Source organism: Mastigoproctus giganteus, chromosome 12 (assembly GCF_048544385.1).
Source record: "Mastigoproctus giganteus isolate SK-2022 chromosome 12, ASM4854438v1, whole genome shotgun sequence".
Classification (NCBI taxonomy): domain Eukaryota; kingdom Metazoa; phylum Arthropoda; class Arachnida; order Uropygi; family Thelyphonidae; genus Mastigoproctus; species Mastigoproctus giganteus.
Genome location: NC_143586.1, coordinates 147,649,481 through 147,664,013, shown reverse-complemented (window position 1 = coordinate 147,664,013; position 14,533 = coordinate 147,649,481). Strand labels below are relative to the sequence as shown.

The 14,533-nt window shown below is 38.4% G+C and overlaps 1 protein-coding gene across 1 annotated transcript in view; it reads right to left on the bottom strand.

The window, feature by feature from the left end:
* The window catches only part of LOC150077500 (lysosomal aspartic protease-like), a 137,783-nt gene extending 125,373 nt beyond the window's left edge, over window positions 1-12,410 (bottom strand). The window contains exon 1 of the mRNA XM_090386387.1: window positions 12,243-12,410. Within this exon, the coding sequence (XP_090242513.1) occupies window positions 12,243-12,310 (68 nt within the window). The 5' untranslated portion in view covers window positions 12,311-12,410. The remainder of the gene's footprint in view (window positions 1-12,242) is intronic.
* Window positions 12,411-14,533: the final 2,123 nt, after the last annotated feature.

The window sequence follows — 14,533 nt, the reverse complement described above, 5'->3', positions numbered from 1 at the left end:
TTGCATTTCGAGGGTACAGCTCTAAAACGGTGTCCACAGGTCAGCCGCTAGATAGTACACCACACCGAACCTATTGGTAACTCTCTAGTAGGCTTCCGGATCAGCTAGTGTATAATCTTGCTACCTCTACTCTGCCATATAGTGACTGTAGAGAGTCCGAGTAATGTGTATGCGGGGGACATTGTCGAGGCCACATTATGTCAAGGATCTAGGTATATTCTTACGTGTACGCCATATCCAAAAATTTCATTACTACATACATCATGTCCCCCTCCCCACTTCTTCTTACTATTGAATACACCACGAATCATCAAACTAATAGAGTAAGCTTACCTGCGAAAAGATCTAAACCTCCATAACACTTCCTAGTTCATTTCAAAAATATAATTGGGCTCAGTTCTAATTTCAACGATGTCCATTTCTACTTGCAGTCTGCAAACCCCATGTACTTTTTCTGACAGAATCTCAGTTATCGGTTGATTCAACTACTGCTAATCTCAGTTGCCCAAATTATTTGCTGTATGATTCCTTTCGCCTCAAAAGTGGTACTTGTGCATATGTCCATTCCAATATTCCCTGTCAGAGACTGGGTAATTTGGAATCTCCTCTTTTCGATCTTCTCTAGCTTAAAATCTCTCTACCTCATTGTGTCAAATTCATTTGTTGTCTCTACCGTTCTCCCAACTCCACTAATCACTTGGAGCTCTTTGACTTCCTCTCTTTGCAACTTGACTTTCTCCAATCGAACTTTCCTTGGTGATTTTAATGTTCACAACTCCAGCTGTTTGCTGTTTTCTAGTCACACCGACCCAGCTGGTCGAGATGCTGAGGCTTTTGCAATTACTAATGATTTTGCACAGATTGTTCATTTACCTACAATACCAGACAATCCTGGCCATACAGCCAACACGCTTGATATTTTTCTCACAAACAACCCTTCTAAGTACATGGTCGAAGTGACTGGTCCTTTAGGCACCACAGATCACAACTTGGTGATCGTCTCTTCTCCAATGGAGCCTTTATCTCATGGCTATTCTCAGCCTCGTGCCCTTTGGCATTACAAGAATTCAAAATGGAATGACCTGTGAGATTTCTTTTCCTTGGTCGGATTACTGTTTCAAAACTTCTGATGTCAACTTTTGCTCAGATCGTGTCAGCGAAATTATTCTTGTAGGAATGGAATCCTTTATTCCATACTCCACTTTAAATTCTCGTCCTTTATCTAAACCTTGGTTTTCCAATAAATGTGCTAAGGCTGTTCAAGGGAAGAACGTTGCATATCGTAATTCACTTGTTTCCAATTCTTCAGTTTAATTTTCTGCCTACACCAATGCTCGCAATAATTGTAAAGCAGTTATTAATCAGTCCAAACTAGATTTTGAACAAGCGAAGAGTAGAAAACTTGTTTCTTGCCCTAATGTTAGCTGAACACTCTGGTCTCTTGCCAAAGCCATAGCTTTTGCCCATCTCTGCTCCCACTTGTGTCAAAACCAGATGGTTCTGTTGTCACCTCAGCCAACAATAAAGCTGACCTGCTAGAATCCCATTTTTCTTCCAACTCATATATTAATGATCTTGGTAAAACACCCCCACCATTCCCAACATGCTCCATTCAATGCCTCCTGTTATCTTCCGTCAAAAAGATGTCTGAAGGATTTTGAAGAATCTTGATGCTAAGAAATCTCCAGGCCCTGATAGTATTTCTCCACTTGTTCTCAAAACTTGTGCTCCTAAACTTACTCCTGTTCTTTGACGTCTTTTTTCACTTTCTTATTCCAAAGGTGTTTTTCCTTCTGCTTGGAAATTTACTCATATCCAGCCAGTTCCTAAAAAGGGTGACAAATCCCTCCCATCCAATTATCGTCCCATTGCAATTACTTCTACTCTTTCTAAAGTAATGGAGAAATCAATTAACCGCCAACTCTTAAACTACCTAGAAACCTTCCATCTGATCAACAATCGCAAGTATGGATCCAGTCAGTGTCGATCCACTGCTGATATTCTGGTTTTTTGTTACTTAATATTGACAAATTCAGTGGAAAAGTTAAGTGAAACACAAGCAGTTGCTCTTGACATCTCAAAGGCTTTCGATCGTGTTTGGCATAAAGGTCTTCTAAACAAGCTTCCATCTTATGGTATGCCAACTGTTTTTTGTAATTGGTTATCCAGTTTTCTCTCTGTCTTCTAACTTCCCCACTAATGCTCGTGTCACCCAAAGTTCAGTTCTTTCACCCACTCTTTTCCTCTTATATATTAATGACCTTCTTCCATTGACCGGAAATCCTAACCATAGTTTTGCCAATGATAGCACATTGCATCCCACTTTCATTTTGAGAAACCTTACCCTGCTCAATCAGCTTCAACTTCTCGAATATCCACTACCAATTCCTTAAATGCCGATCTGCAGTGGAGCAAAGACAACTTAGTTGATTTCAATCCTCCTAAAACTCAGTCTTGTCTTATATCTTGCAAAAAGGATTCTTCTGCTCCTATAATTATCTTTGGTGACACTCAGATTTCTAGGCAAAATGATATCTCTTTTGGGGGTTATCCTGACTTCTAATCTCTCTTGGCACAAGCACATTACAAATATTGCTTCCTCTGCATCTAAAAAAACTTGGTTTTCTCTTTTGCTCTCGGCGTTATTTTTCTTCCAAACATCTGTTCTCTCAGTGCAAATCGCAAATCCGCCCTACCATGGAATATTGTTCCCACATCTGGGGCGGTGCCCCCAAAACCTCTCTGAGGCTTCTAGATTCCATTCAGAAGAGGGCAGTTAGGTTAATTAATGACTCCTCTCTAACAGAATTTGTCCACCTGTTGTCTCATAGACGTACTTTGAGATACTACAGATACCTCCATGGGCACTGTTCTTCTGAATTGGCTTCTATAATTCTCACTCTCTCTTTCAAAACAGTCCGGGCTGCCACCAGCCAACATCTATTTACTGTCCAACTTCAAACTCACAGAACCAACTTTTTATCTTCCTCGTTTATTCATTCGACTGCTGTTTTCTGGAACAACCTTCCTCCATACGTATTTCCTGAAGTCTACAGTCTATAGAAGTTCAAGTCTAATGTCAACAAATATCTTCTTTTGTCTTCTCAACCTCCAACCCAAGTATGGTACTAAGTACTACAGGTTCTAATACCTCTCTGGGGTTTTAATAAAAAGTAAATAAATAAAAGAATTTATTGCAAACCAACTAAGAATTTTAAAATCTGAAGTGAAAATGAAATGCATCATCATCAGCCATTTTCAATCCACTGCAGGATGAAGGCCTCTCCAGCAACTTTCCAGTTGCTTCTGTTTTGAGCACTGGACATCCATTTACTACCCACAAACTCATGAATTTCATCTATCCATCTCCGCCTTTGTCTTCCAGGTTTTCTTCTAGCTCCTCTTGGATACCATTCTGTTATTTTCTTAGTCCATCTGTCATCATGTCTTCGAGCTATGTGTCCTGCCCAAGACCATTTTAGTTCTTTAGTTTTGATAAGAATGTCCTTTACTTGAGTTTGTTGCCTAATCCATGTGTTTCTCTTCTTATCTAACCGTCTTATTCCCAATATGATTCGTTCCATTCTTCGCTGTGTGGTTCTCAGCTTCTCTTCCATTCTTTTGGTGAGTGCCCAAGTTTCACTTCCATAAGTCATGGTGGGGAGTATACATTGGTCCATTATTTTACGTTTCAGACAAACTGGGATATTGCTCTTCAGTATGTGACTATATTTCCTGAATGCTATCCATCCAAAATTTATTCTTCTCTTGACTTCCAGCCATTTATCATTATTACAGCTAATAACTTGTCCCAGATAAGTATATGACTCCACCTTTTCAATTACTGCTCCTTCAATCATTATGTCTCTTTCTGTGGCATACTTGTTCATCATTACTTTTGTTTTAGCCATATTCATCTTTAGTCCAAAATCCTTACTAGCTGTGCATAACTGATTAAGATTTTCCTCTAATTCTTTGGGATCATGGCTTATGACCACAATGTCATCTGCAAATCGCAAATGGTTTAGGTACTCTCCGTTCACATTGACTCCTTTCTGCGACCAGTCTAATCTTCTGAAAGCTTCCTCAAGGGCAGCAGTAAACAGCTTAGGAGATATGTCTCCTTGTCGAACTCCTTTCTCAATTTTAAATTTCCTACTGTCTTTGTCTAGTCTAATAAAGGAGGTAGCACTCTCGTATATTTTCTTCAAAATCATAATATATGGGGTATCAATGCCTTGTCTTTCCAGTGCCCGAAACATTGCCTTATGCTGTATGGAGTCAAATGCCTTTTCATAATCCACAAATGCCAGGCATAATGGTGTTTTATATTCATTTGCTTTCTCCATTAGCTGTGATATTACGTGAAGGTGATCCATAGTTGAGAATCCTGTCCTAAAGCCAGCTTGCTCTTTCGGTTGATTCTAATCCAGTATTCTTTCTAATCTGTTAGTAATGACCCTTGTGAACAACTTGTAGATGTGGGATAACAAGCTAATTGGTCTATAATTTCCAATTTCTGATTTATCTCCTTTCTTATGCAGCAAAACTATGATTGCATTATTCCACTGCTTAGGCGTCACACCTTTTCTAATGCACTTTGTGAAGAGCCTTGCCAGTTTTTGTGTTATGTCTCTTCCTCCCAATTTTAACAACTCTACAGTAACTTCATCTTCCCCCGGGGCTTTCTGATTCTTCATTTTCTTCAATGCATGTTCTACCTCATCAGGAAGAATATTGGGTATGTCGTATGTGTTGCTACTTTGCAATCCATCTTCCCCACTGCTGGCATCATTCCCCTGCTCCTTGTATAATTCTCTATAGTAGTCTTCTGCTATTTGAATTATGCCTTCTCTGCTGTTTATAAGTACACCATCGCTATTCTTCAGTTTCAGTATCATTTGTCTTTCTGTATTACTGCTCATGGCTGCTGATTTAAATCCTTTGTTTTCCCTTAATGCTTGTTCTACTTTTCTTGTGTTAAATCTTCTTATGTCCTCTCTGAGTCTCTTTCTAATGGCTTTGCATAACTCAGTATACTCAATTTTCTCCCTGTCAGTGTTTTTCTTGCTTTTCATTTGTCGTCTTCGGTTCATCATGACAAGTGTTTCTTGACTAATTTTTTCTTCTTTGGATTTCTTTTTCCCTATAGGTTTCTTGGGCTTTATCACTTTCAAAAAGTTGTAATATTCCTCGTCGATATCTTGGTCCTCAGCAGTCTGCAGAAGCTCATACTTGTTCTTAAGTTCCAGTATATACTGCTTTTTCTCCTCTTCTGTTATCTCATCATGCAGTATGATATAATAATATCATACTCAAGTGTACATCTTACCATTCTGTGATCACTTCCAACATTTACCTTATTCAGGACGGTAACATCATTCACAATATATCTTCTATTAGTGAGGATAAAGTCGATTTCATTAGTAGTTAATCCATTTGGACTCTTCCATGTCCACTTTCTGTTCACCCTTTTCTTGAAAAAAGTGTTCATTACTGACAGTCCTTGAGATTCTGCAAATTCCACAAGTCTTTCACCTCTTTCATTTCTTTCACCAATTCCAAAATTTCCTATAGTTCCCCTTTCTGTGCTGTTTTGTCTTTTTCCAACCTTAGCATTGAAGTCTCCCATAATAATAGTGTAGTGGGTTTTCTGCTCATCTAGAAGACTCTCAATTTCAGTGTACATTTCTTCAACCTCTTCATCATCATGGCTCGATGTTGGTGCATAAATCATTATAATCTTTAGCTTGTATCTCTTAGAAATCTTTAGTATTAGTCTTGACACTCTTGGTGATGTACTTTTGAATTCCAAAATGTTGTTTTTAAAATCTTTATGGACCAGAAACCCAATTCCACCTTCACTCCTTTCACTGTTTCCATTGGTGTACAGCAGATTTCCACTTGATAAACTTATAAGTGATTCATTTCTTCTTCTTGTTTCAGCCAAACCGATGATATTCCAATTCACATTTTCTAATTCCTTTTCCAGCTCTAATATCCTGTCTTCACCGATGAGTGTTCTTACGTTATAACAGGCCAAGTTCAGTTTCCGTGCATGGCAGCCTGGTTGTTTGTTTGTTTGTTATTTGGTTTTTAGGAGCATTAGCAACTAAGGCCATATTGCTCCTGGATATGCGGTGGTCATTCCCTGACCTTTCCGCATCCTCCGTATTTGGTGGTGACGGGCTCGAACCCCGGTCTAATCAAGAAGCGTGTGCTACGCACTGCTGCTCCTTCCCACCTGGCTACGGAGACGCCTAGCCTGGTTGTACCCAGAGATTCTTATCACTTACTTATGCTCTTTATGTAATGTCATGTTTAACAGTTTTAATTTTTGTATCATAGCATTTTTTATAAATATATCTTTTTTTTTTTTTTTTGGTAGTTGCGCATCGGCTTCTGTGGCCATAATGCACCTCCCAAGGTTTTTGCAGTACTTTGATCCAAGCCCGAGGCGGGATTCGAACCCCACGACCTTTGGGTTGCTAGGCAGGTACTTTACTCACCCAGCTCGCATAAATATATCAATTAAATATATTAAATTAAATTATGATAACTTAAGGACATTATTATTTAAAGTGACTCCCGGTACAATATGATCAGTGCCATGATATTATTTGTGCATCAGTAGCAAAATGTTTAATTAATTTTATTTATAATGTAATTATAAAATTATATCATGGTATATTAATGTTTTATTAATTTAATTAATTTGCATATTGATTTTCTTGATTAGTAAATTGTCCTTGTATATTTAATTAAATTTTACCTCCTTTTTGAGTATGGTAGTATTATTTACTTCAGGAGTAATTAGGTAATACTTTTTCTTAATAGTATTACCTAATAACTATGAAGAACTCCTCCAACTGTTCATCTTTGATATCATTAGTACTAGTAAGAACAATACACGGGTGCAACAATTCTCAGTACTGGGAGATTGAAGGAATCTCTCTCAAGAGAGAAAATTTAATCTATTTTAAATATCATATTCATTAATACATATTTAAATTCTTTGTAATGTTCATTATAAAGAATATTTAAGATTAAATATTCTTTATAATGAACATTACAAAGAATTTAAATGTATTAATGAATATGGTATTTAAAATACTCAATTTTCCATAAAATCGGTCTCACATTTTCTAAACTATTTTTAAAATAATCACTTGCTTTAGCAGCAAAGCAACTGAACAAAGTGTGTGTGGGGGGGGGGGACTAATCCAAACCTCATCCATTAGTTATGCAACTGCAACAATATCATGTGTGGTGTCCTTTAAGTTACTGGTCCCCAATATCATTCACTTTCACCACTGACAGATATATCCTCAATCAAATAGTGTAATCAAAGAACGACAGCCCAATGCAATCATAGGAAAGATAGTTGTAGGATAGATGTGCGGAAGTTTGCCTTTAGCCAGCGGGTGGTTGATTGCTGGAACAAACTTCCATCTGTCGGTGTAGAAGTTGATAGCTTAAACAGATTCAAGACAGAACTAGACAAACATTTGGAGCAGGTGGATGAGTGAAATGAGAAGGGGGTGTGTGTGTGTGTTTTTTTTTTTTTTTTTTTTTTTTGGCTGATGCTATATAAGCTTGCTTTCTTGCATCATTTGCCCTTGATAATGCTAATAGATCAGAGCCCTCCCTTGTGATAATGATGCATAGACTCTCTCGCAGATTTCGCAAAATAATTATTACATTGATATTTCTTGGCTGCCATTGTTGTTTTGACAATATTAACACCACTATAAGTGGCCTTATATATTATCCACATAACTTTCCCTTCTTTGAAGCAGATATTGCAATCAATGTCATAACATCTCACTAAGCAATCCTTACAAAAGGAAGGAAGTAATAATAGTGATATTAAGTGAAAGCAAAAAACAAAGTAAAGTAAAGGGTAAAGCGTGTTAATTGTCTGATGGCACTGGGGGAGTTTCCCCCCATCTCTGCATTGTGCACTCTGTAAGACAGAACTCAGTGGAAGCCAAAGATTTAAAAAATGTGTGGGGAGTGGTTTGTTGTGTAGTGTAGTGGTCCCAATAGGAGCCATTGGGCCCCTATTAGGACCCACCATTGCCCAAAGAGCAAAAACAAAGTGAGGAACTTCTGAACAGGTTTTGGTGGCAGACTAACACATTCAAAACTTAACTACCTGCTAGTGTATTCATTGAGCTGACCTAGTCAATTTTTTTATTAAATGATAGGAAACTCCCTTTCATGACAAGCCCTGATGCCCTCCATCAGTTACATCAGCATGGTTACTGGACATATTAGCATTCGCATTAGTAGAGGCAATGCAAGAAAGCTTATGCAGCATCAGCCAAAAAAAAAAAAAAAAAACTGATTTCACCTCTGTTCATTCCAAATACCTGTCCACCTCAGCCTTAAATTTATTTAGGCTATCAACTTCCACAATAAAAGATGTAAGTCTGTTCCACCAATCGTTCCACCACCCGCTGGCTAAAGGAAATTTCTGCACACATGTCCTACAACTGTCTTTCCTCAATTTGAATTTATGCTCTCTTAAGTGATTATTCTGAGCAAGAGGGAGAATCCCATCAACATTGAGCATGTTCAAGCCATTCAAGGCTTTATACACCTCAATCAGATCATCTCGCAGGTACCTGGTCTCCAAACACTGTAATCTGCAAAACTTTTGTAAGGATTGCTTAGTGAGATGTTATGACATTGATTGCAATATCTGCTTCAAAGAAGGGAAAGTTATGTGGATAATATATAAGGCCACTTATAGTGGTGGTCACAAAGGAGGTTCGGCAGGCGAAGGCGGATTACGAGAAATCTTTGGCAAAAGATGCTAAGAAAAACAGCAAGGATTTCTTTACTTATATAAACTCTAAAAGGAAGGGGATGAATATGATTGGTCCACTTGACATCGATGGTTCGACTGTTGATGATCCTGCTCAGATAGCAAACAAACTGAATGAGTATTTTGCATCTACATTCACACGTGAGGAATTATTACAATTTGAAAATGGAAGAAGGTTATCAAATTGTAGCAGTGTGCTTAATGATTTTGTAATAACTGAGAGCAAAGTGGAGGAGAAATTGTTGAAGTTAAACATAAGAAAGGCACCTGGGGTGGATGGGATCTATCCAGTTATTTTAAAGGAGGCGGCAAAGCAACTAAGCAAACCCTTAGCCATAATTATGAGAGCATCCTTGGACTCAGGGGAGGTTCCCACGGACTGGAGATGTGCAAATGTGTCCCCAATTCACAAAGGTGGATCGAAGGGTGACACGAGTAATTACAGACCAGTTAGTTTAACTTCTGTTCCGGGTAAAATAATGGAGTCGCTGGTTAAAGATGCATTGCAGGATCATCTAGACAAGACTGCAGCAATAATTCAAACACAGCATGGGTTTGTTAAGGGAAAGTCTTGTCTGACAAATTTGATTGGTTATTATGATGTGGTCACAAAGGAACTGGATGCAAAAAATAATTTTGATATCATATACTTGGATTTCAGGAAAGCTTTTGACACTGTTGCGCATGGAAGACTACTGTACAAATTGGAGCAGAATGGTATTAAGGGTAAGTTGCTACAATGGATAAAAGGATGGTTAAGTGGGAGAAGACAGAGGGTGGTAATCAATGGGTGCTGCTCTTCGTGGACTAATGTTATTAGTGGAGTCCCACAGGGTTCGGTGTTGGGTCCACTGTTGTTTTGTGTATTTATCAATGATATTGATGAAGGTATATCAGGCTTAATGTCGAAGTTTGCAGATGACACAAAGGTTGGCAGGGTTGTTAATGACAGTAATGGCAGTGTGCTACTGCAACAGGATCTAGATAATTTGGGCAGATGGGCTAAGAAGTGGCAACTGAAGTTCAACCTTGACAAATGCAAAGTACTGCATATGGGTAGAAGTAACCCCAGAGAAACGTACCAACTGTGTGGTACTACACTTAAGGTGGTAGAAAATGAAAAAGACCTGGGAGTAATTGTGCAGTCAGATGTGAAGTTTTCTGAGCAGTGCAGACAGGCTGCTAGGGTGGGTCATGGGGTTTTGTCAATGATATATAGGAATTTTGCTAGCAGGGAAAAGGAGGTGATTGTCCCTCTGTATAAGGCAATGGTCAGGCCACGCCTTGAGTACTGCGTACAGGTCTGGAGGCCTCATTTTAGGAAGGATGTAGATTTGCTTGAGCGTGTACAGAGAAGAGCAACACGATTGGTGAGGGGAATGAAGGGATTCTCTTACCAAGAGAGGCTTAAGTTCTGCAAATTGCAGTGGCTGGAGACTAGGCACCTGCGCGGTGATCTGATTGAGGTCTATAAGGCCTTGAATGGGTTGAGCACGCTGAATTCTGATGGGAACCTTCCACTTGTTCAGATTACCAACCTACGGGGACATAAGTTCAAATTAAGAAAGGACAGATGTAGAATAGATGTGCGGAAATTTGCCTTTAGCCAGCGGGTGGTTAATTGCTGGAACAAACTTCCATCTGTCGTTGTGGAAGTTGATAGGTTAAATAAATTTAAGGAGGAACTGGACAGGTATTTGGAGGGAATGGTGTGATTTTTTTTTTTTTTTTTTTTTTGCTGATGCTGCATAAGCTCCTACACTTGCTTTCTTGCATCATGTGCCACTACTACTACTAAAGCCTTTCTTCGTAAGAGCAACCCTTTGTTCCATTCACTAATCTTGTTGCCCTTCTCTGTACTCATTCCAACAGCTCTACATCCTTCTTAAAATGAGGCCTCCAGACCTCACTTATATATTCCCAGACAGATGATTTAATAGTCGTTTCTCTAACTATTAAATCATCTATAGTTAAGTCCTGTGAAATCTGTCCCCACAACTAGATATACGAGAGTAGGCATCAGTACTACGTTCAACCCATTAGCACCTATGAGTCCCCCCCCCCCCCAATTGAATTCTCTCCAGAGCTTCAAGTTTTTCTTTCAGGCACTCAATAGAAGCAAATCAGATAAAAGAAATAAGGGTAAAATTGGCATTTTTGCCTGAGATTTGACAGAGGCATTTTCCATCATAATAGCCAATTTTCCCCCAAATTTCTTCTCTGTTTTGCTTCTATTACACAAACATGATTCATCTATCGAAAAGTTTACAACCCACTCAAGACTAAGTCCGTACGTTGCCACAACAAATGGGCATCCTGTTGCTAACTGAGATGCTAGCAAAATCGAAGCCTCAAAAAAAGAAAAAAACAAACGACTAGCCTGCAGTAATTCTAGTTACGTCATCATGAGTCATGCTAAGTTTACTTCATCTTATTCTAGCAATACTTATACGAAAAACGTTTAAGCTAAATTCATAGAATATTACAGTACTACTACACATTACACTATGAAGCAATACATTCGACAAAATATTATTTTTATGATGAATATATATTTTTAAATATTCTACACTGCAGTTTTAAATACTGAACTGAACCAAATTGAACTATATCAAACTATCGAAACCCGATTTTGTAACTCTTCCACTATCTAATCGGTATACATGTTAAAAACAGGCCATAGTGCGCCGCTAGTTTGTACGTTATTTATCGTATGACTGTACAAGAGTGAGTTCATGACTCAATTTACATTTAGCGGGCTGGGAAAAAAAAAAAAAAAAAACAGGAATAACTCAAGAGTTAGAAACCCTACTCCCTCAACCAGAGACCGGATAACGACACACGTGCTGAAGAGTGCTTCACAAGATTGAAGTCACGACTTCCCAAGTCAGTGCCAAGCTGAGAAACCACTATACTAAATTGCTGAAGCGGACAATTTCTGGAAAAACCTATACCATCAGTGACCTACCATCCTTTGGTGCAGTAGTGCAGCTGCACTAGGAGCCTCAACTGTGGTGAGGGGAGGGGGGGAAAGTTACATAAAAAAAACGTGATTAAATTGTACCAGGAGGACCCAAGCTAAGGATGATATGCCATGTATATCACAAGGGTGTGTGTATATGTATACATATATAAGATAATAAAAGTGCGAAGAAATACATAAAAAAAGGGTAAATACGTCAATAGGCCCTTGCCCATAAATATCTTTTTTCTTTTTCTTCTCTTTATACAATATTTTGTTTATATATATATATAACTTCAGGATTTTTTTATTCTACTTTTGCAGCGATTTGTTCAAATTTCAAAATCCCCTATAATAAAAGAACTGAAATTTTAAATATTAATTTCCCCTTTTGTAAATTATTGCTATTGTTAACACTCAACAAAACCACAAATATTAACCACTTACCTCAGCGTTTTCTGGCTGCTGGCAAATGCCAGGAAACTTAAAACCAACACAGCAAAATTAAACTTCATTTGTGTACTTCTTCACTCACAAGAATGACAAACACTACCATAAAATTTGTGTTTTAACCAGCAAGATGCAATAACGCAATCAACATCACATGGGCATAACGCAACCGACGCACTTGATCACATGACGAACGATCGCCTCGCCACCAACAAAATGAAATCATTAAAAACAAAACAAGTAAATGCAACCAGTGCAATGGCTACGTGACTAAGGTTTTATTCTCAAATCAGTAAATAGTCCATAAACAAACAAATTAAATAAAAGAAACCTACAACAGAAAAACTTAATATTAAAAATCTGTTTGCTGGACAAAAAACCCGAGTTTTCAGGAGAAAAAAAAAAGGTTACTCTCCCTGAGACCGACTAACTCCGCCACGTTGTGAAAATATAAATAAATATTCCCGGCGTCATTAGCGGATTCGAAATCAGGTCTTTTTGACCGGATGTGGGGAGAACGATGATTATACCAACTGTGTTACCCACGAGGGTATGACATAATGGTTCCTACCATAACGATGGATCAAATATGATCACATTTTGGATCACACACATACGGGGGATGAGGGGAGCTAAAAGCGTTATTGCAGTCAGATTTTTCAGTCAGAATGTCCATTTTTGCATCATCTGAGTGCGGTAATTCCACTGACTATCAAACCCCTGCGATACGGCAATTCACACTTCTTTAGCAACAGTTAATCTTCCAGCCATAACAGATTATCCTGAAAGGGAATAAAGGAAAGGAAACAGAACAAAATAAAATTAAATAAATTATCTTTATTGCTACTAAGTACGGTACAAGTATTAGAAACAATAATACTCATCACGGCGACATGGCCAGGAGTTTTATATTAAGTCAGAAAAATGATACACGTGTTTAAAATTGGGACAATTAGAAGTTACATAGGAAATTATGTTACATAAAAATAAAAGCATATTAAAAAAATGAAATTATAATATGTAGAAAAATATAAAGAGAAAAAAAATGAACGTCATTACATAGTTTGGAAGAATTTATTCCAGTTGAACAGATGCGATCCACTCAAGGAGAATGCGACAGTATTTGCAATCGGTAGCCATTTTTTGCAGGTTAATTCCAAGACGGAGCAGTAGCTGAATTTTGGTGAGTGTCTGGGCAAGTAGGAAACGATCACAAAGTTTCAGACGGTTGTATTTGAGGATTAGTGTGGGGTCAGAACTCAAGAATGACAGACGGTTGTGCCACTGACATAAATCTCAGATGTTCGGGATGTTTATCACTCCTGTGAACATTTTTGCTGTAGTCATTAAACGTCACAACAATTAAACGCCTGATGTCATTTAATCTTGGTAGCCTGGGTACATTTAGCTGCGCAGCCATGTCAGTTGTTCTCAATTGAGGGGGTCAGCGATGCTTATTTGTGGATTTTCGCATGTTAATATTGGGCCCATGTAGGGCCCAATATTAACATGCGAAAACAGGTTTTCGAAGTGAGGCCGAAGCAGATGCCCATTTTTCAGCAGCATATAAAATAACTGGATAAACTGTGATTTGAAGATATCTAGTGGTAGTTGTGGCATCGTTGGAATGAAGTAAGTGTTGTTACACTCTCCAGCGTAAGGTGATAAATCGCTACCGGAGGTATTTTGTGTACGCATCAAATCTCAGCTTTGGATCAAAATAGATACCGAGGTCCTAATGGCTGGTGACCACTGGGATGAGTGTGTCACAAACTGGTGGTTGGTCGCTGTTTCAATGAATAAATCATTATTGCAGATTTTGGAGGGTTAAGGTTAACCCAAAAATATGCAATCAAGTTGAAAGAGCAGTCAGACTCTCTGTGATTGAAGATGCAATTGCTTTGGGTTTGCAGAAGGTAGGTTTCAGGTAAGCAGCTTTATATCATCAGCCTATATTAGACAATCATCACGGGGACACATAAAAGGAATTAGAATGGTCGAGAAAAAAGGAGGCCAGACAGGATGCCACCTTGTGAGACTCCTGCAGTGATTTTTCGGGTAAAGTGGGTCTTCTTCATTGTGAGGTGGACACTTCTATTCCTCAATAAAGCGGCGAAGAAAGCTAGTAGATCGTCATTAATCCCGAAGAAGGATTGCAGAAGACTGAGAAGGGCTGTGATGTCTAGGCTGTCAAAGGCAGCTTCAATATCTGCATATACAATAGCTAATTCGGATTTTGTTTCTAAGGCCTGAAGAATTGATATCTGTGCCGCCATGAGGTTTGTTAT